The following is an 18,401-nucleotide window of genomic DNA, read 5'->3' as shown; positions in this document are numbered from 1 at the left end:
GGCGCCCGGCCGAGCGCGGCCGAGCAGATTCCGAGAGTAGCCGAGCGCTGAGCGAGCGCTGCTGAGGGGCGTGCGAGAGTTACCGAGCGCTGCCCGATAGCTGCCAGTGAGCCGACTGAGGGTGCCCGAATTCCTTCCGAGTGTTGCCGAGTATAACTCGAGTGTTGCCGAGTACAACCCGAGTGTTGCCGAGTACAACCCGAGTGTTGCCGAGTACAACCCGAGTGTTGCCGAGTACAACCCGAGTGTTGACGAGTACAACACGAGCGCTGCCCGAGCGTTGCCGAACTCTGTCCGAGCGCTGCCGATCCCCTCCGAGCGGCTGAGGGGAGCCGGGCCTGTAGTGGTGCCGGACGGCGAGCGCGGCCTGTGCGGGTGGTGAGTGGGCCCGAGGCGGGAGCCGCGGAAAGTTTGCGGCCTGTGTCGCTGATCCCTCGGGTGGAGTTATCCGTGTGCGTGTCTACGTTAGGGACCGCAGACACGGTTAGGGACCGGGGTTGGGGATGTCAGGGCTGTCCTTTCTCACTATCGCAGTGTGTCCCGATGCCCCTTAACTATGTGGACCTGGGAGGAAGATGTCTGTGTTTGTAAGGACGGGGTTGTGCGTGTTTCCCCCACACCTCCTGTGTATGTATCTGTGTCCCCATTCCCCCTCACTTACATTGCCCAGCGCTCTGTGCCTCCGTGACAGCACAAGGGGGGATGGCCTGAAACTGAAAGATCTACGTTTAGATTAAATATTAAGAAGAAATTCTTTACTATGAGGGTATTGAGGCACTGGCACAGGTTGCCCAGAGAAATTGTGGTTGCTTTATCCCTGGAAATGTTCAGTGCCAGGCTGGATGGGGTCCTGAGCAATCTGGTCTGGTGAGAGGTGTCCCTGCCCATGGCATTGGAGCTGGAACAAGATGATCTTTAAGGACTCTTCCACCCCAAACCGTTCAGTGATTCCTTGAATCTATGACCCTGTGATAACATGCCCACTGTTGGCTTTTTTTGGCAGGTGTGCAGCGGGATTGTCCAAGCCATGATCGAAGTGTTGGCCAAGCTGGGCCGCGGGCCCGTATTCCTGGCAGGGGAGGTGCTGGAGTGTGTGATCACCTTCACCAACCCATTATCAGCCTCATCGACCTCTGCCAGCAGGTACAGGAGCCTGTGCCAGTCCATGCACAGAGCCTCCAAATGTTGGAGGTGCCTAGGTCCCTCCAGAGGGAGCAGCCCACCCTCTCTCCCCTCTCTGGAGTAGTAGTCATGTCTGCATTGTGGGGCAACGGTGCCAGCTCAGCCCCTTGTGACTTCCCCTTTCGAGGCACTCCCTTAACGAGGCCTTGCGCCATCTCAATTTTGGGGGCTAAGCTGAGGTAATTGTTGGTTTTGTGCCCCCACGAAGCAGACAAGGAAAGAAGTATGCAGTTAGAGATTCTCTGTCCCTCAGGTGAGCCCTCAGTGACAGTGACTGGCAGAAAATGAAGCCAAACTGGCTGTCAAAGTAGGATATCTGGTCACGCCAGGGTGACAGTCCTATAGAGCAACATCCAGGCAACGTCATTATTTCCTGCATTTGTGGAAGGAGCTCTCTTTTGTCTAGCAGTGCTGGATAGATCAGTGTGGTCTCTGCCTCCAGAGATGGCAGACAAAGGGGCAGGTATGAAAAGGGCACCTTCTGCGGCCACATTTTCTGTTGCCCAGCCTTTGAGCACTGCGTTTCCCCTTAGCAGTGCTGAGGAAATGTGAGAAGATGGGAGCTTCCCATATTGGCTCACAGGGGGTGACTCCATGTCACAAGTAGTCACCCAAAGCCTTCGTGTCCGCTGAGTGTGTGGCCTTGTCTGATTCTTTAGGGAGTGGAGAGTGCTTTCTCATCTTGAGTCCTTCCTGGGAAGTGTCTGTTTCCAGCCTTGTCAGGTTCATCATGTTTTCATCACCAGTACGATGTTCACATGTGATTGTGTTGGTGGGCCCACTTGCAGGGCCTGTAGTCTCAGCAGCAGAGGGCTTCTGTGTTTATTGCCTTCCTTAACTTCCCATCTTTTCTTCCTGTTTCCTTTTGACTGCTGAGTTCGGGTTTCAAATTCAGCTGTGTCATAAGCATCCAGCTTCCCAGAGTTTTGTCATCTTGTGTGATGACAACAGCTAGTTTGCCTGCTTCTGAAATATGTGGGGCTACAAGCGTACCAGGTGGCTTAGTTTGGGGGGTTTGCACTCCCTTTATGAGAGCTTCATTTAAAACCTCAGGTGTGTTGTGATCTGTGGAAGACTACCTCTTGAAAAAGAAAAGTTTTTAAATTAATAAGGAAGACCTCAAATGATCAATCAGATGAGGCGTGGCTAAGTCAAATGAGTGGAAACACCAAATAGATTGGTGGTTTGGAAAATGAAGCTGTGGGTTGTGTAAAGGCAGGAGCCAGATCAAAGCACCATGACTGCAACAGGCAGATAGACCTGTCAGAGCCTGGAAGGTTGTGGAGCTGACAGGTGGAGGGACAGAGGGGCCATATTTTGAGCACAGGGACAGAACTGAAAGAAAGGCGGGAAATTAATTTGATGGTAGAGTACAAGAAACAAATCTCATCTACCCAGAGGCTAGACAAAGCATGTCCCATGTAGGCTACAGGAGTTGTGGGGAAAGATAATACTGGAGGGAAGTGACCTCAGCACCAGTGCAGGATCCTCCACTGCTGAACAAGCACCAGCTGAACAAGCAGGCTTTGCTGGCAGGAAGGGACATGCAAATTTGGTTTGGGTATCTGGCTAGAAAAAATGAAAACAATCCGGTGGCATATTGTAAAGCAATACTGAAAAGGAAAGAAAAAAATACTCAAAATATGGTGCTTGAAGGTACTATAATCACTCTAAGCTTATATAAAATTAGCAAACATTGCCTCAAGCAAGAGCAGTTCTCTGTTTCCATACAGCAGATACCTTACAACAAAAAAACATATGGTAGCCCTGATGGAAAAGCCATGCTGGTACTTTTGAAAATGCAGAATTACAGGTGTAGGGCTCTAAGCAACTAGGTTTAATAAATGAGGTGTGTTTGGATAAGGGCAGCCAGCACATACAAAAGATCAGGTAGCGTATCATTAGTCAGCTGACACAAATACAGCACACCTTTTTCTCTGGTTCATCTAGACCTGTAACTGCTGTGATGTGTCACATGGAGGGACATCCGTGTGCCACAAAAAATCCCTCTGCCACCTAAAGTTCTCTTATTGGTGCTTACTAATCAGATCATGATGTTAGAAAACACCAGAGGAACTATTCACTGGCTAAACTATAGTCCAAAACATGAGACTATTTTTTGTGCTGGATATGTGGCCCTACTTTAATTCCTGTGGCTGTACAGAGAGGGGTCAAAATGATGCCTTTGCCTCCCCTGTTGCCGTCAGCAAGTCCTTGCATAAGGAGAAGTAGGTCCTAATGAAAGACCCATAAGCATCTTTCTTTGGTCTGGCACAAACAGCAGCTGATGTTCATGTGGGGGGATGGTTGTGAGATGGCTGTGGAGCCAGAGGGAGCATATCTGTGCCTGCCCCAAGGAGTGTTGAGCTTGGGGCATCTCTGTGCTGTGGGCAGGGGCAGCTGAGGCCAGGTTGCAGGAATTTGTTGCTTTAGAATTTGCCCGGTTCTTTAATGATGGTGTTGTTACCAGAGTGCTGCTCTATGTGTCACTTCTGGCTTGGGATTTAACTCCTCATGACTGAGTGTCCTCTGCCAGGGCCCACATGCAGCAGCTTGAGGTGTCCTCCCAAGACTGCAGCGAGTGGCCAGTCTCAATCTGTGGATGATGAGAAAGATGAACAAATGACTAAGGAAGGCTTTGGACTGGATCTTGGAACACTTGACCTCAGCCTGTTTGCTGAAAGATCCCTGTGAAGTTTTGTACAAGCCACCTTGTCTCTTGTCCTCATGGAAGGCGACAGGGACTGCTGACCTCCGCTGCCTGTTGTCCTCTGCCATGAGTGTACAGCATGTTTCCTGGGGCAGATGTGTTTTCTTGTGCTGTGTCAGTGCTGTGCTGATGGGTGTTGTGGCTCAGACTGCAGCTTTTGCTGCTTAAAAAGAGTCCTTGGGCCACAGAGCAGGCTGTGGGTGAAGCTGTTGTCAGCAGCTGGGGTGGAAGTGGCTTTGAGTCAACATCCAGCTTGAGCTTAATCCCAAGGCTTGTTTGGAAGGGGACTGTGAGAGTGGCTTCAGTGATGGTGAAGCAAGGCCTTCCTTCCAGACAAGCTGGATGGACAGAGCTGCTCTTCTCCCAGTTCCTGCCTGCTGTAATTCAGGTTTAAAGCAGAGATACAAGTGTTGCTCTTTGCTTTCAGTGAGATGCTGGCATGGGCCAGCGCCCAGATCCATTGCCAGTTTCACGCCAGCGAGAACCGGGTGGCACTCCCTCCCTCTGACGGCAGCAAGCACGACGTGCAGGCAGAGAATGAGACTGTCTTTGTCCCCAACAGAGGTGAGTGCCACTCCTGCCTGTCAGCCGGGTAGGGACAGTGAGAGCACAGTGGGCAGGAGTCAAGCAGACCATAATGTGTGTGTCTTGGTGCAGCGTGCATAGAAATGAGGGGAAGTTTGTGTTGCTTTCCTGGTGATGGATGTTGTAATACCTTGTTAATACTGAAATCGCAGTGACACTAGCTTGGATTGAAACATGACAGTTGTTTGTCCAGCTGCAATGGCAATGTCTCATGATATGACCAGGGCAAGAGATGCTTCCTCCTTGGCTCTCTTCCCCCTGTTCCTCCCCATGGAGATAAAGCTTGACCTGAATACAGCCTGAGGCTGTGCAGCATTCATGTGTTTCTTATTCTCTTCCAGGAGAGCGGGGTCAGTGTATCCTGTCCACCCCACCAAAGATCCTCTTCTGTGACTTGCGACTGGATCCTGGAGAGTCCAAGTCCTGTGAGTCCTGTCTTCTCTTGCCCTGCTCACAGAGCTCATCTCAGGAGAGCTCTGCTTTCAAAACTGGCTTTGCAGGCCTGAATGCTGCAAGTGAGATCCTGATGCTCATGACAGGCAGGGTGCTTTGGTTGGAGTGTGAGTGCTGAGGAGCTGCTGCATCATCCAGAGTCTGTTCTCCGCTGCGCTAGGGGTGTGTGCTGCAACGTGTTCCTCAGTCCTGCGCCTGGCCTGTGGCCTTTGCTGCAGGTCCACTGTGTAGTGCAAGGCATAAAATTTTTGAAATACCTGGTTGCAGCAGGATGAATGGCTACACACACCTGCATTTCTTTACCTTTATTTCTTCAGTCATACTGGAGTATTCTTGGAATTTAGAGTACTGGAGTATTCTTGGTGTCCTCCAAAGGTTTGTGCTTCCTCTTCAGATTGTGGCTTTCCTGGAGATAATAGTCTTCTGGATGTTATAGTTTTCCTGCAGTGAAAGCGAGCACTGCTCATCTTCTTTGCTCAAAGCTCTCCATGTCTGAGTAGATAGCTGCGGAAACATCTGAGTATGTGCTGTTCTCTCTTGGCTGTGTGACTCAGGTGCTCAGGTCGTGTCGGGTCTCCTTTGCCTTCCAGGGGCCTGTGATGAGATGTTAGGCCTCTCAGGCTGTGCATGGAGAGCATTGTTATTGTCCCAGGGATCTGCTGGGAATGGCTGGAGACCTTTCACACTGCAGAGCACACGGCGAGGAGAGACAGTGCTTGTGCTGGGGCCGGCTCTGCTGCATCACTGAGCTCTGCAGAACTGGAAACAAAGCTGCAAGTGAGACCAAGAAGCTGCAGGGTTGTGACATGCTGGTTTTAAGCTGGTGTCTCCTGCCTTTCTGGCCTCGGAGGCAAAGGTGGACCTGATGAAACCAGGCTGACTTGGCTTGGTGGTTAGTGGGGTGGGGCAGTGCCTCTAAACTGCAGAGGCTGTTGTCTGAAGACATCTGGTTATTCATTTATTTTTTTACAGCAGCATCTTGGGGAAAGGAGCTGGCCGTGCCAGCAGGAAGGAAGAGGAGGCAGAAATCTTAGCTGGCCTGAGGCTCACCTAGATTCTCCTGTGTTCCTTGCTGCTTTCATGTTTGAGGCTAGAGCATCCATTCCCTGGGAGCAGAGGGAAGTCCCTTTTCCTGGCATACCTTAGGCAGGCTGGGTAGTTTCTGGAATAACAGATCACTGACGACAGCCCAAGTTGCAGGTGGCTGAAATGGATTGAGGGATTGACTGTTCACTGGCTTAACAGGCAGAAGCTATTTAACCCCCAGCTAAGCTAGGGATTGTCTGTCCTTTCCAATGACGTCATGATGTGTGTATGTGTCCTCTCTGCCTCTGGGTGGCACTGGCACAAGTAGCCTGCATCTGCCTGGTGCTTGGATGCAGCTCCTCTGGAAAGACACAAATTCTTCTATTCTTTGAGGTTCCTTGCCTGTGCAATACAGCCTTTCCCCTTGGCTGTGTGATGCACCTGTTTCATGCATCACATGTGATGTGGGTACAGGTGGAGCTGCGTTTTTAGCACTGAAATCCTTGTATCACAGCCCTGGACTCATTCGCTGGCAGGCTGTTCACACCGATCCCGTCAGCCTGTGGTGCTGCTGCTCTCACGCAAGACTGCAGCTGGCATGCGTGCAGACCATTCCTGGGGTCTCCTGCCAGCTCCGTGGAGGGAGAGTTAAGGATGTGTGGGTGTGTATCTTAATTCTTCATTTCCTGTTTTTCAGAAGTTTTGAGTTTTGCTACGCAGTTTGGGAAGGGGAAAGAAAAACCAAACCAGAAAACCCAAGAAATCTTAATTCTGCTTCAGCAATATACCATGCTATTAAACTGCAGCCAGAGCTGGCACATACAGCTGAAGTTGTGTCAGACTGTCTCTTGATAAAAGGGCTTGTTTTCATTTGCTGACCAACTTATTCCCCCATACCTTGCTCTTGCACCTATGTGTTGAAGTTGACTCATCTCCCAGCCCTTTGACACATGGTGCAGGCTGAGCTCTTTAAATTTGTCACCATGAAGCTTTTTCTCAAGTCCTCAAATCATTTCTGTGGCTGTTTTGCCTCCACTCTGCTTTTGTAACACCTTTAAATATTTGGTAGATCACAGAGAGGGGAGGAAATGGAGGCAGCCTGGACACAGGCCAGAAGGCCAGCCAGAGGGCACAGCGGGTAGGTAAGGAAGGCATCTGTAGTGCCAGGAATGTGCTTCCTTCTGGGATTTGCATGGAAGTTAGGACTTCCTGAGTCTTGACATTCCTGTGCCAGGTAGCAAACTGTCCATCCTTCTCTGACTGTGGTGGTCTCTGCTGAAATTATCCTCGCTGGGCATGAAGGTCTTTGTGAGCACTCTTGTTCAGTCTGGTAGGGAGATTACAGAGGTCTGCTTCTTTCCTGGGACATACCTGATTTTCATCCCTGTTAGGATATTTCTCTGCTTTATCTGCACCCTGGTCCAGAAAGAGAGGCTTGTGTTTTAAGGTGTGACATCCTGTCGACACTACACACTAGCACAGGCTTTTTTTCTTCCTTCCAGTCCTGTTATTTTAAATCCAGAAGTTATATTTAAAATGTAACCCTAACTTTTAATCTAAGCCTCAACATTCAGGGAATGATCTGTGGTTTCAGAGCAGGATGCAGCCCTTCCTCTGGCAGGGCGTATCTGCATTATGGTGGGCAAGCCAGAGAGGTGGAGACTTTCCACAGTTCGCTGTTTGTGTCTTTCTTGTTATGCAGCGCGTGGTTTGGTAAAGCTGCAGAAGTGTTCACACTGTGTCAAGAGGCATTGAGGTTTGTGTGGTGGCCAAGGGGCTCTAGGAGGGCTGAATGTGGTGAAAGCCAGGCCCTAGTGTCTCAGAGCCCTCAGAGTCAGAGGCTTTGTGGTCAAGTCATCAGCTTGTCAACAGGGACAAACCACAGGTTGTTGTGAAGGTCTCAGAATTGTTTCTTGATCATTTAGCTGCAGTCCTTCAAAGAAAAACACAGGAGGAAACAAACTTGTTGCTGAGTTTCAGGCTGCTGTGAGAGCACCGGGTAAAGGAGTGCACAGAGGCAAATTCAGGTTGAACTTGTGACGAGTAGGTTTAGCTCTCGTTGTATTCCTGGATTTTACATATTTCACATTCTTTGGAGACAGAGTTTGGTTGTGTATGCTGGAAGCAATATCTGGATGATGGTGCATGTGATGTGAGGAGCAGTGTGCCTGGTGCAAGGGAGCCAGGTTGTGCTTGGCCACCAGAGGAAAGAGGAGACAGCAGAAAACATCAGGCACTGTCCCTAGCTCAGCACTGCTGGTTGTAACACTTGGTGCAGGGAGCCTGCACACAACAGCTGTGGGATCCTTCGGGCCTTGGAAATCAAGTTTTCTGCACCTGTTGCAGATTCATACTGTGAGACCCTGCCTGTCGATGGTCCGCCCTCGTTTCGGGGACAGTCTGTGAAGTACGTGTACAAGCTGACCATCGGCTGCCAGCGCGTCAACTCTCCCATCAAGCTGCTGCGTGTGCCCTTCCGTGTCCTCGTGCTGCACGGTAAGGCCACGCGCTGCCCTCCCTGCGCGGGCAGCCAGGCTGCACCCTGCCCTGCTGACACTCCCACCTTCTTCCCAGGGCTCAAGGATTACCAGTTCCCACAGGATGAGGCTGTTGCACCCTCAAACCCCTTTCTGGAGGAGGAGGAGGGCTTGAAGAAAGATTCTCGCCTGGCAGACCTAGCGACAGAACTGCTCATGGTGGCCACCTCCCGACGCAGCCTGCGTAGGTCATATTCCCTGCTCAAACCTGCTGTCCTTCCTAAGAAGCTGGGCATGGAGAACATCTCAGGGCCAGCTGCAAAATATCTCTTGATGACAAAGTGAATTTCCAGCTATGGCTGTGGAGCAGCTCTGTTAGGACCTATTTGGGTCAGGGCCTACTTCAGCCCGAGAGACCCTTTGCCCAGCACATCACAGTCAGTGTAGGGTTTGCCCTTGCTCACTGCAGAAATTTCCCAAAGGGAATACCGTCACACCCAGGCAGGAGGCATGGGGTCGTGTCATTTACCCAGAGCACTGCACAGAGCAGAGCCTTGTCCTCCCACAACCCTTACCCTTCTTCTTGCTCCACAGACCTCTATAACATCAGCAACACTCGTGGGAAGGTGGGGACGTTCTGCATCTTTAAGACGGTGTATAAGATTGGAGAGGATGTCATTGGGACCTTCAACTTCTCAGAAGGAGATATCCCATGTCTGCAGGTCATTGCCATCTCAAGGATTACTGGGGCGAGGCAGGGTTTTAGGGTGAGGGATGGGAAGAAGGGATTGGGGTGGTACTGGGCTGTGGGGGTTTCTAGTGGGACCCAGCTGGGATCTCCTTGGAAAGTGAGGGGGAGAATGGTCCATTTGGGAAATGGAGCCTGCAGGCTTTGCATGAGGTGTGTATGAGGTTGTGAGAGCAGGCACCCTGCCAATTGCCCTGCAGTTCTCAGTAAGCCTGCAGACAGAAGAGAGCATCCAGGAGGAGTTCCAGCGCCGACGGGGGCAGCCCGTGTCCTTCACTGTGCACGCCCGCCATCAGGAGTCCTGCCTGCACACGGCGCAGAGCAGCTTCAGCCTGCCCATCCCACTCAGCTCAACCCCAGGATTCACCACCAACGTCGGTTAGTACCCCGGAAGGGACCCACCCCTGCTTGTCTCTGCAGGAGGACTGTGATGTCCCCAGCCCTGCCCTTGCTCAGCAGGGATGTATCCCTTGGGAGGGAGTTGGCCTCTGTGAGTGAGGTCATTTGCTGTCCCCTTGCCAGAACAGACAGTGCTGAGACAGCTGCTGTCCATGCCCTTGTGGGTGTTTAGTGCTGACCACCCTCTTGCCCACAGTGTCCCTGAAGTGGAGGCTGCACTTTGAGTTTGTGACTTCTGGGGAGTCAGCGGAGACTTGCTTGGTTCGTGGGAGCCAGTCGGAGGCTGTCACCTGGACTGGTGTGGAGCAGATAGAAGTGGACACCTTCAGCTGGGACTTGCCCATCAAAGTTCTTCCCACCAACCCCATCCTGGCCTCCTACGTATCTCAGTTCTCCAGCACTAACTCTATCACCATCTAAAGTAGGGAGAGGTTGTTGGCCTGCAGAGCTGCAAGCGTGTGCCACCAGTGGGAATGGCAGGCAGGACTGTCACCAGTGTGCTATGGTGCACATATCCCAGTGTCCCCTTGGATTCATCTGTGATGTCCAGGTGGGCATCGGGCATGTCTGCTCTGTCAGTGGGTGGAAGAACACTGCTTGATGCAGTCTTGTGCTGCAACTGTCATCTGGAGCTGGACCCTTCCTGCCTGGGTGAAGGTGCAAGTCTCGGTACTCAGCAAAAAGCTATCTGCCTTCCCAGGGAATTGCTGATATGCCTTTATCCCATATGGGGCTTCCAAGAGGGAAAGGCCCAGCCCAGGGAGGGGAGAGGGGAGCTCTTCCGGTGAAGCTTCATACCACCCCTGGGTGAAGGCTCTGCCCTTACAGAGACCCTGCAAGCAGAGGTCTGGCATTCAGGTGAAGCACAGTAGCCACCTGGGCTGGGTAAGAGCCTGCTCTACTGCCCTGGCACATGTCCTGCCTCTTGGAGCAGTGTCCCATGCATACAGTCTAGTGCCCCCTCACCTGGAGGAGGCAGGTCCTGGCAGGCCAGCCTTGTGCTGCTGGCATGTGCTGGAGACCAGGATGCAAGCCCGTGCTCTGTCAGTATGACTGTGATTGTTCAAAACTGAGCAGCACTGAGCCCCTGGGCTGTTGTCTGCCTGGGCTCCTGGGTGTGAAGGCATCCCGCTGGTCTTTGGGTCTCTGGAGGGCTGTAGGGAATGCATGCTGTGCATCCGAGAGCTGGCATGGAGATCTCCCTGCTCAGCAGTCAGCTCCCAATTTTTACTAAGCCTTCCAATGAGCTTTCCTCTTTGTATGGTAACGTAATAAACATCTGAGTGTGCAAAACTCAGCTTTCCAAAGAGCCTTATTCCTACATTGTTCCCGGTTCTGGACACATCCTAACTTCTACAGCAGTCACAGGCTGGAGACCTCTTTGTTCAGTATCTTTATTGCAAGAACAGAAACATCTACACAAGGCTCTGCACAACACAGGCATGGCACCAGCTGGGGCAAATGCTAGGGTGGCTGCCTCCACCCTGGCACTTGGATTGCTTCTGCTTCCAGAACCCTCCCCAACCTGCTCCCTTGCCAGTGGGGATGGGGGTCTCCCCTGGGGACATCCTGTTCTGCCACCCACCCTGAGCTGGCTCTGTTGTAGTGTTGCCAGGGCTGGCCTACAGTGCCAGGGACGCCAGGAGCTTTTGGAGTGGGGGCATTAGTGGTTCCAGAGGTGGGCTGTGCCCCTCGCACTCCAGGGGCAGAGAAGGGGCTGTACAGGGTGTGGGGATGCTGCACGAGGTGCCGTGGTTACCCCAGCAAGCTCCCTACAGCTGCTGTGCAGAGGAGTAAAGGTCTGGGAGGGAGTAGGGAGCTGCTTCGCTTGGGGCTGGATATCAGAATGCAGGGGGCAGGCTGATTTAGTCCTGTAGCCTTTTTTTAGTCGCTGAAGGTTTTCTGCCCACCTGGGAGGAGATCCTGTAGAATCTGCATTTCCACAGTGTGCAGAACACCTCACAGGGAGGGCGCCCTGATTCAGGAAGCTGAAGGCAGAAGCAAAGCTTGGTACCATGGTGTGTGGATAGTGGTTTCCCTCGAAGGTGCCAGCGGTGATGCCTCTACAGGGTGGGTGGGGCAGGTCTGGAGCATGCGGGCGGTGTGCTCTGGAGGGGGGAGGGCGGCGCCGAGGGGCGCGGAGCCCTGCCGAGCCTCTATCTGCTCAGCCCCGCACCCAGCAGCTTGTTCACCAGCGGCTCGGGGGAGCCGGCAGAGCCCCACTCGTGCTCCACGCTCTTCACGCATGGCAGGCTGGGGTTGGCCTTCTGCACTACGGAGATCTGGCAGGTCTGTGAGTCGTAGTGAGCCTCGCACCAGTCAGGGAAATCGATTGGGTGCTGGGTGCTGTGGGAGAGGACACGGTGCCGTCACACCCCCTGATTAGTGCTGGGAAGCTGCTGACTGGGCTGAGTGGCTTCCTACTGCCAGCCCCCTGCACAGGATGTCTTCCAGACCAGCTCAGGCAGGCTGAGACATGGCTTCTGGCACATCTGGGCATCTTGCTGTGCCGAGACACCCTTCCCAACTGCCCCAACTCACCCCACCACCCTCCATGCCCTGGTGGGGTCCTGCCCACCTCTGCCTCTTGTTCCCCGGGAGCTGGTGCCCTACAGCCCTCCCAAGACTCTGATATCTGCTGCATTTGCACCCACCAGACGCCCCCTACTTCAGATGCAGGGGTGCAGTGAAGTGACAGCCCACCCCATTACAGCCCCTCACTCACGTCTCACAGCAGCCCACGCCAATGGGGTGTAGGCAGGTGCAGAGCAGGCAGTTGGTGCTCAGCCACGATTCCCCAAGGGAGAACTGTTTCCCTTCGTACTCACAGGGAGCTGCAAAGGAAACAGTGGTGATGAGAACACATGTTCCTGCGCTGGAGGCAAGTGGAAGCCTCCTTGACACCCCTGTGCCCTGAAAGAGGGGACGGAAGTGTCATGATGACCTCTCACCCAGCTTATGTTATGGAAGATACACGGTGGTCTGTCCACTGTCCTGCAGATATGGAATGCCCTGTCATCTGCCATGGGTGACGTACCCATCCATCCTCTCCTGGCCCTGCCTTGTGGCTGTCGCCACTACCTCATCAGTCTAGAGCAAGAAGCAAGGCTCTTGCTTCTCTGGAGAGGAGAAATCCAGCACCCCTTAGGGTCTGGGCATTTCTGCTGCCCTGAGTGGAGGCAACAGAGGGATGGTGAGCCACCCTGCTCCCTTTGCTGCTAGTCCTGCACACTTGGCCCCAGACAGGCTCCTGCTAGGAGCCTTCATGGCCCAGAAAGCTTTTTCTCAGCCAGAGCCCTGGGGAGCTGTTCTGTGGTTTATAGACTGCTCCTTCCATTCACCACTGGCCCATGATCCCATTCCTGAATTCAGCACAGTTCCTTCCATACTTCTCAAGCATAGGGCAGAGCCCTGCCATGCTGGGAAAGCTGAGGCCTCCTTTTCCACCAGCCTCTTCCCATCTCACCTCCCCACTTACCTTTAGCCTGGAAGTAGCATTTGGCCTGGGAGCCTGGCAGCTGGAGAAGGAGGGAAAGAAGCAGACAAAGCCTGCCCCAAGTACACCCCATCTTCTGTGCTTGCATGGCCATGGATGGTTGAGCTGGACTTGTTCGCTTTGCTTCTCTATTGCCTTTGCTCCTTTCCCTTCTCTTTCTCTCTGCCTTTTTAATGCTCTTCCCCTGATCCCAATGAGAGATATTTATAAAGTTCAGCTTTACGACCCTGGCCACCAGCTGTGCCCCACTGGAAAAGTTGTAAAACTCATTTCCTGATTTGAAAGGCATGAAAACAAGAGGTAGGATCAAGATTTTTAACAAGCTGTGAAAAGCTGATTCATGCCCTCCAGAAATTTCTCCAGTTGGAAGCCCCTGTGGGTGCAAGGCTCCACAGCCAGGGGAGATCCAAAGGTCCCCAGCGGCATTATCCTCTGCAGCGTGGTGAGCATGTAAGCAGCAAGCACGGGAGACCCTGGCTCCTGACCAGGAGTGCTCCAGGCTCCCCTTTGGTCATGCTGAGCTGTCACTGCTTCTTCACAGCAAGCCAAGGTTTTGGGAGCTTCCCATCTCGCAGAGCTGCACAAGCATCCTGCTAACAGTGTGGGATGCAACTGGCACCATCCTCATTTGGGGAGCAATGTGCTTGCACCCAGCTCCTGAGTACTACATCCTGGCACTTTCACCCCAGCCTGGGCTGCAGACGTGCCAGGTTCATGGCCAGACATGGCTGGGGGGTGATAGGAGATTTAAAATCACTGAATCACAGAATCATAAAATCATAAAATCACAGAATATACTGAGTTCAAAGGGACCTATCAGGATCACTATGTCCAACTCCTGGCACAGGACACCCCAAGAATGTGCATAATAACATTGTCCAAACACTTACTGAGCTCTGACAGATTTGGTACTGTGACCAGAGCAGACAGTACAGTATATGATGCAGAACAGGAGAGAAAGAACTGGGGAACATCTGAGCAGTGCCCATGAAGGGGGATTGTGCCTGTGCACCTGGAGCACCCACAAGGTACCAGAGCTGAGCATCCTCTTTCACAGGCTGCAGACTGGCCCCAGCAGAAGCAGGAAACAGGAGGGATAAAATCAGGAGGCAAAAGTGCTTTGGGGTAACAGGTAACCTGAGAGGTAAACAAGGGAGTTGACTGGAAGCATGGACCTCTGGGAAGATGCCACATCACCCAGGCATGTGCCTGTGGACCTCACAGACCCTCACCCAGAATGGCTGCCTCTGTGTAGAAGTGATAAGGCTGTTATCAGCTGGAAAAGGGAGAGGATGTGCAAGAGGAAGGAGGTCAGAGTCCTGGGAGCCACATGGCCCCGGAGAGCTACAAGCAAAGGGCTGACTTGCCAAAAGAAATTTGTAGCCCTTGTCAGAGGTGCTGCCAGCAGCAGGAAACAGGGCTCTGGGGATGGTCCAGCTGGGGGCTCAGCCAGCGCAAGGCCGTGCTGGCAGTGAGGCAGCATCAGCAGCAGTGGCATATGTGGGTCATCTGCCCCTGCATTAAGCTCCCTGCTTTCTGAGAGTTTGGGATAAATTTACACCTTGACGCGTGAGGCTTAATATCCCTTCCAGAATTTGTATTGGCATTCACTATTATAGCTGGATATTTTTCTTATCCCTATAAGTGCCCAATCCCTCATTGAATCCTGCTAAATTTTGGCCTCAGGATTTTCCTGTGACAGTCTAATTAAGCAGAGAGTGAGAGAAAAAAAAAAAAAAAAAAGAAAAAAAAGAAAAAAAAAAAAAAAAAAAAAAAAAAAAAAAAAGCTTCCTTTTATCCACTTTATCCGTTTTGGATTCACCACCTTTGGATTTGAAGGAACAGTCCCTTCCCTTTGGTGCTCTGGGCCCCTTTCTCTGGGCCCCTTTGCCATCCCATTGCATCGTGCAGCTTGAGTTCTTGCTGCTGAGGGAGAAGGCCTGGCATCCCTTCTTCCCCTTAGAGAATTACCCTAGCCCTGTTGTAGTGCCACAGATGATGCTGTGTTCCTCGGTGGGGGACAGTGGCAGGGAGTGTGGGATCCGTTGGGAAAGGCTGATAACAAATCAGAGAAATGGTGAGCACTCCCCTGCTGACCGCTGGGCCGTGAGCCGGGATGGTGGAATGTATCAGTGACAAATGGAACCTGCCCTTTGGTGCAGAGTTGTTACTATATAAGGAGGATAAAAGTATTCATCATCAGAGCAGTTAATTAATATTTCTATTGTGTGTTTGGAAAAAGAAGTCTGGCATGCTAGTAACTGCAATGAAACAATCCATCATTGTTTCATCAACAAGAACAGCAAATGTTAAAAACAAGAAGTGGTGGTTTTCACTCAGAGGCCCACAGGATTTAGACAGGCTTCCAGAAGAGTATTCATCCTGGGGCAACAGTATCTCTTGGCTGTGTAGGAGGGCATTGCCCCTACTCCGTCAGGGACATGGAGAGGCATTCTCAGGATTTCTATAGCCATTATAGTTCATTAAAATAGAGTTAAAGCTATGAGACTGTAGCAGCTTGGAGAGGGATGGTGGTTGCCACTACCTCTCCCAGAAAAGCATCTTCTCTCAAGAAGCCGCTTGGGGGGACGCACACAGGCAGCGTCTGTCCATCCCTCAAGTCTGCGCTTACACACACCATGGTTAGCTCAGTGAAGAAAGCAAGAAGGGAATCCTGTATAGAATTCCAGCCAGGTTTATTTTGCTCAGCAAAGGGAGACAGAAAGACCCAGATCAAAGGAATGTCCAGGGTTAAGTAGGGGGCTCAGGAGCCAATGGTCTGAACACAGGGGCAGTACCAGGGCGAGGCAAAGGGCAGTGACCATAGGGGACATAGGAGCGGACCATCAGTGATACCACAACCAGTGGGAAAACAGGGAAGGGAGAAACATTCTCGAACTGGGAACATGCATGGACAATAGAGGTGGGCAAGGGCCACGGGCCAATGGGAAAAGCAAAACTGAAGTAGATTAACGTGTTGCAGAACACCCTGGGGGAAACCTTTTTGGTCACCCTAAGCGATGAGGCTTTCATGAAGCCTATGGTAGATTCTTCCAAGGCAGTGCCCTGGAAGTTTCTCTTAGAGGCTTAGGGGCCTCCACACAGGATCATTCATGGCTCGTGGGTTTGTCATTTAAGTGCATTGCTGGGTTAATGCGGATGCAAAGGGGAGTATTAGGATACCTCTTGGCACATTGTAGAGGGACCAGGGCAGTGGAGCAACATTCATACTGTGACTGTGCATAAGGAAAGGGGCTGGTGGCCCCCTTTAGCCTATTGATGCTGCTTCTCCCCTCGTGACCACTTTCCTTCCCCCACTTTTACATTCCTGGGCACCCATCAGGCCCCAGCACACATATCCTCATGGGTGATCCAGAACATTTTTGTCCAGGTTGTACAGGAGGGGGCTCATTATTTGGAAAGCAGTACTTGCAATTTGACTTGGTGCTTCAGAGCTTCTGCCTGTGTTCTTGAGGGTGCTGTGGCAGGAGGAGCTGACGCCCTCTCCTGCTGTGCCCGTATGGAGGAGGTTTTGCTGCAGAGACTGAAAGAAAGCAGCCACTTTTGGTCTAACATCTTGGGGAACAACTGAAACCTGGGGAAGAACCACAGAAAGGATAAAGGGGCTGGAAAAAGTGCCTCTCTAGAAGTTCAGTCACTTTGATTTATTGGGCAGAGCCCAACATAAGGGATCACATGTGTGTCTGTCTACGTGTATGCCAGTGAAGAGTGGTCACCACCTTTGAATATCCCCAGATCCCGCAGAAGGTCACATCCATGTCTCAGGATGTGCCCTTCTGCAGGAAGGACTGAGCTCTCCTTCCTGGCCTCGCTCACAGATTGTAGCTGTGTCTGAGAAAAGCTGGATGCTGCACCCACCAAGGGCACAGTTCTGCTGGCCTCCTCTCTCAGTAATCCCTCAGCAGAGCAGCAGAATGCCCAGTGCCAGGGATGGGTCCCTGGCATGAATAGGTAAGGCAGAGCACCCAAGCCAGTGGTGCTGGGATGAGGTGACAACAGCCCACCCTAGCACTGCAGGAGGGTAATAAATTATGCTGGACAAGTTGCCATCAGCAGAATCCAGGAGGGTTATAAAACCTGACTCTCCTGAGCCTTCAGCTGGGGCTGCAGCTGCAGAGCAGGAAGCAAACAGGATCATGGCTGGCATTGTGAAAGCAAACACCATAAATCCAAGGAAGTGCTGCGATTGCTGTTTTAGGCACTGGGGAGTTTGGCTGCTGCTCCCCAAAGGTATTTTATTTTCTCTCTAAACAAAAAAGAAAAAAAAAACAAACCAAAAGAAACCCAAAACAAAACAAAACAAAAAACCAACAACAACAACAAAACCCAAACAAAAAAACAACCAACCAACCAAAAAATCCACAACCCCAATTTATTACTGGACCAAACTGCAATGAGTGATGCTATGGACCCTGAGGCAGCTCTGGGATGTGGGCATTTTCCTTACCCAGCACGCTGAGGATGCTTCAAGCACCAGAGTACCCAGGGCACTAGGGCAGGTGCAGGTAGATGCCAGCTCTGAGTGATGACCACTCATGAATGCTCACTGCTCACTGGCATGGCCAGACCCTGGGGAGAGGTGAGCAGAGGGGTGAGGAAGAGATAGGCAGTCAGGAGCTGGGAAGGGAAGACAAAGGGCTACCCAGGGAATGACAGCTGCTTCATGGCATCCTTCATCCCACAGCTGTCAAGCCAGATGGGATAGCTCACAGAGGCTGGAGTACAACCCCACCAGCAATGAGACTGTTGCTCCAAAAAGGGGACAAAATAGAGGGGATGTGAGAAAAACTTGATGTCACCTTACTCTGCAGACTGGCTGCCTGCTGGATGCAGCTTGATGCTGATGGAGAAGCACGGGCTGCAAGGCATGCTAGCATGCCTTGCGTCTTCCATAGCCTCAGCACCCACAGCTTGACCCTCCTTATGGGGGAGAGGAGTTCTGACCCCAGAGGTTAGGCACAGCATTTCACAGGGGCTCTACAACCCTGGCTGGAGGGGGTGTGTGGGTTCCCTGCCAGGGGACAGGACCTGCTGTGGGATGGTGTCTGCAGGTCCCCCATCATGAGATGGGCTCTATGTCCTGGGCCTTCCCATGGTGTGGCTCACTCGGGCTCTTATGCCTTCTTGCCCTCTCTCATGTGGTCTCATCCTCCTTTCCTCATGCCCATGCTCCGTTCCTTTGGCACTTTCCCAGGTCGTTTATCATAGCTGTGGCTGCTCTACATTAGACCAGGTTTTGGCATCAGTGGGTCAGCCACTCATTCTTGCTACCCTCAGCCCTGGCAGGGTGCTTGCACCCACCCT

General features: G+C 52.1%; 2 protein-coding genes across 4 annotated transcripts; one reads left to right on the top strand and one right to left on the bottom strand.

The window, feature by feature from the left end:
- The first annotated feature begins 60 nt into the window (after positions 1 to 60).
- Positions 61 to 10,873, top strand: RGP1 (RGP1 homolog, RAB6A GEF complex partner 1). 3 transcript variants are annotated; one of them, XM_063423933.1, is made up of 9 exons: positions 74 to 378; positions 1,004 to 1,143; positions 4,320 to 4,456; positions 4,819 to 4,902; positions 8,303 to 8,452; positions 8,531 to 8,677; positions 9,028 to 9,155; positions 9,382 to 9,559; positions 9,777 to 10,873. In XM_063423933.1, exons 2-9 carry the CDS (start codon positions 1,028 to 1,030, stop codon positions 9,998 to 10,000), a joined length of 1,164 nt encoding a protein of 387 aa, XP_063280003.1. In that variant the 5' UTR covers positions 74 to 378; positions 1,004 to 1,027; the 3' UTR covers positions 10,001 to 10,873. The 3 variants fall into 3 exon arrangements, with proteins under 3 accessions (XP_063280000.1, XP_063280003.1, XP_063280001.1); XM_063423930.1 differs by having other exon boundaries at positions 61 to 378; positions 8,303 to 8,677; XM_063423931.1 differs by having other exon boundaries at positions 304 to 452; positions 8,303 to 8,677.
- A 119-nt stretch (positions 10,874 to 10,992) lies between these two features.
- MSMP (microseminoprotein, prostate associated) lies at positions 10,993 to 13,242 on the bottom strand. The gene is made up of 3 exons (XM_063423541.1): positions 13,059 to 13,242; positions 12,306 to 12,414; positions 10,993 to 11,926 (listed from the first exon to the last, which is right to left on the bottom strand). The coding sequence occupies exons 1-3, from the start codon at positions 13,168 to 13,170 to the stop codon at positions 11,737 to 11,739; spliced, it is 411 nt and encodes a 136-aa protein (XP_063279611.1). The 5' UTR covers positions 13,171 to 13,242; the 3' UTR covers positions 10,993 to 11,736.
- Positions 13,243 to 18,401: the final 5,159 nt, after the last annotated feature.

This window comes from Prinia subflava, chromosome Z, assembly GCF_021018805.1.
Source record: "Prinia subflava isolate CZ2003 ecotype Zambia chromosome Z, Cam_Psub_1.2, whole genome shotgun sequence".
Classification (NCBI taxonomy): Eukaryota; Metazoa; Chordata; class Aves; order Passeriformes; family Cisticolidae; genus Prinia; species Prinia subflava.
This window is presented reverse-complemented; position numbering and strand designations above follow the sequence as displayed.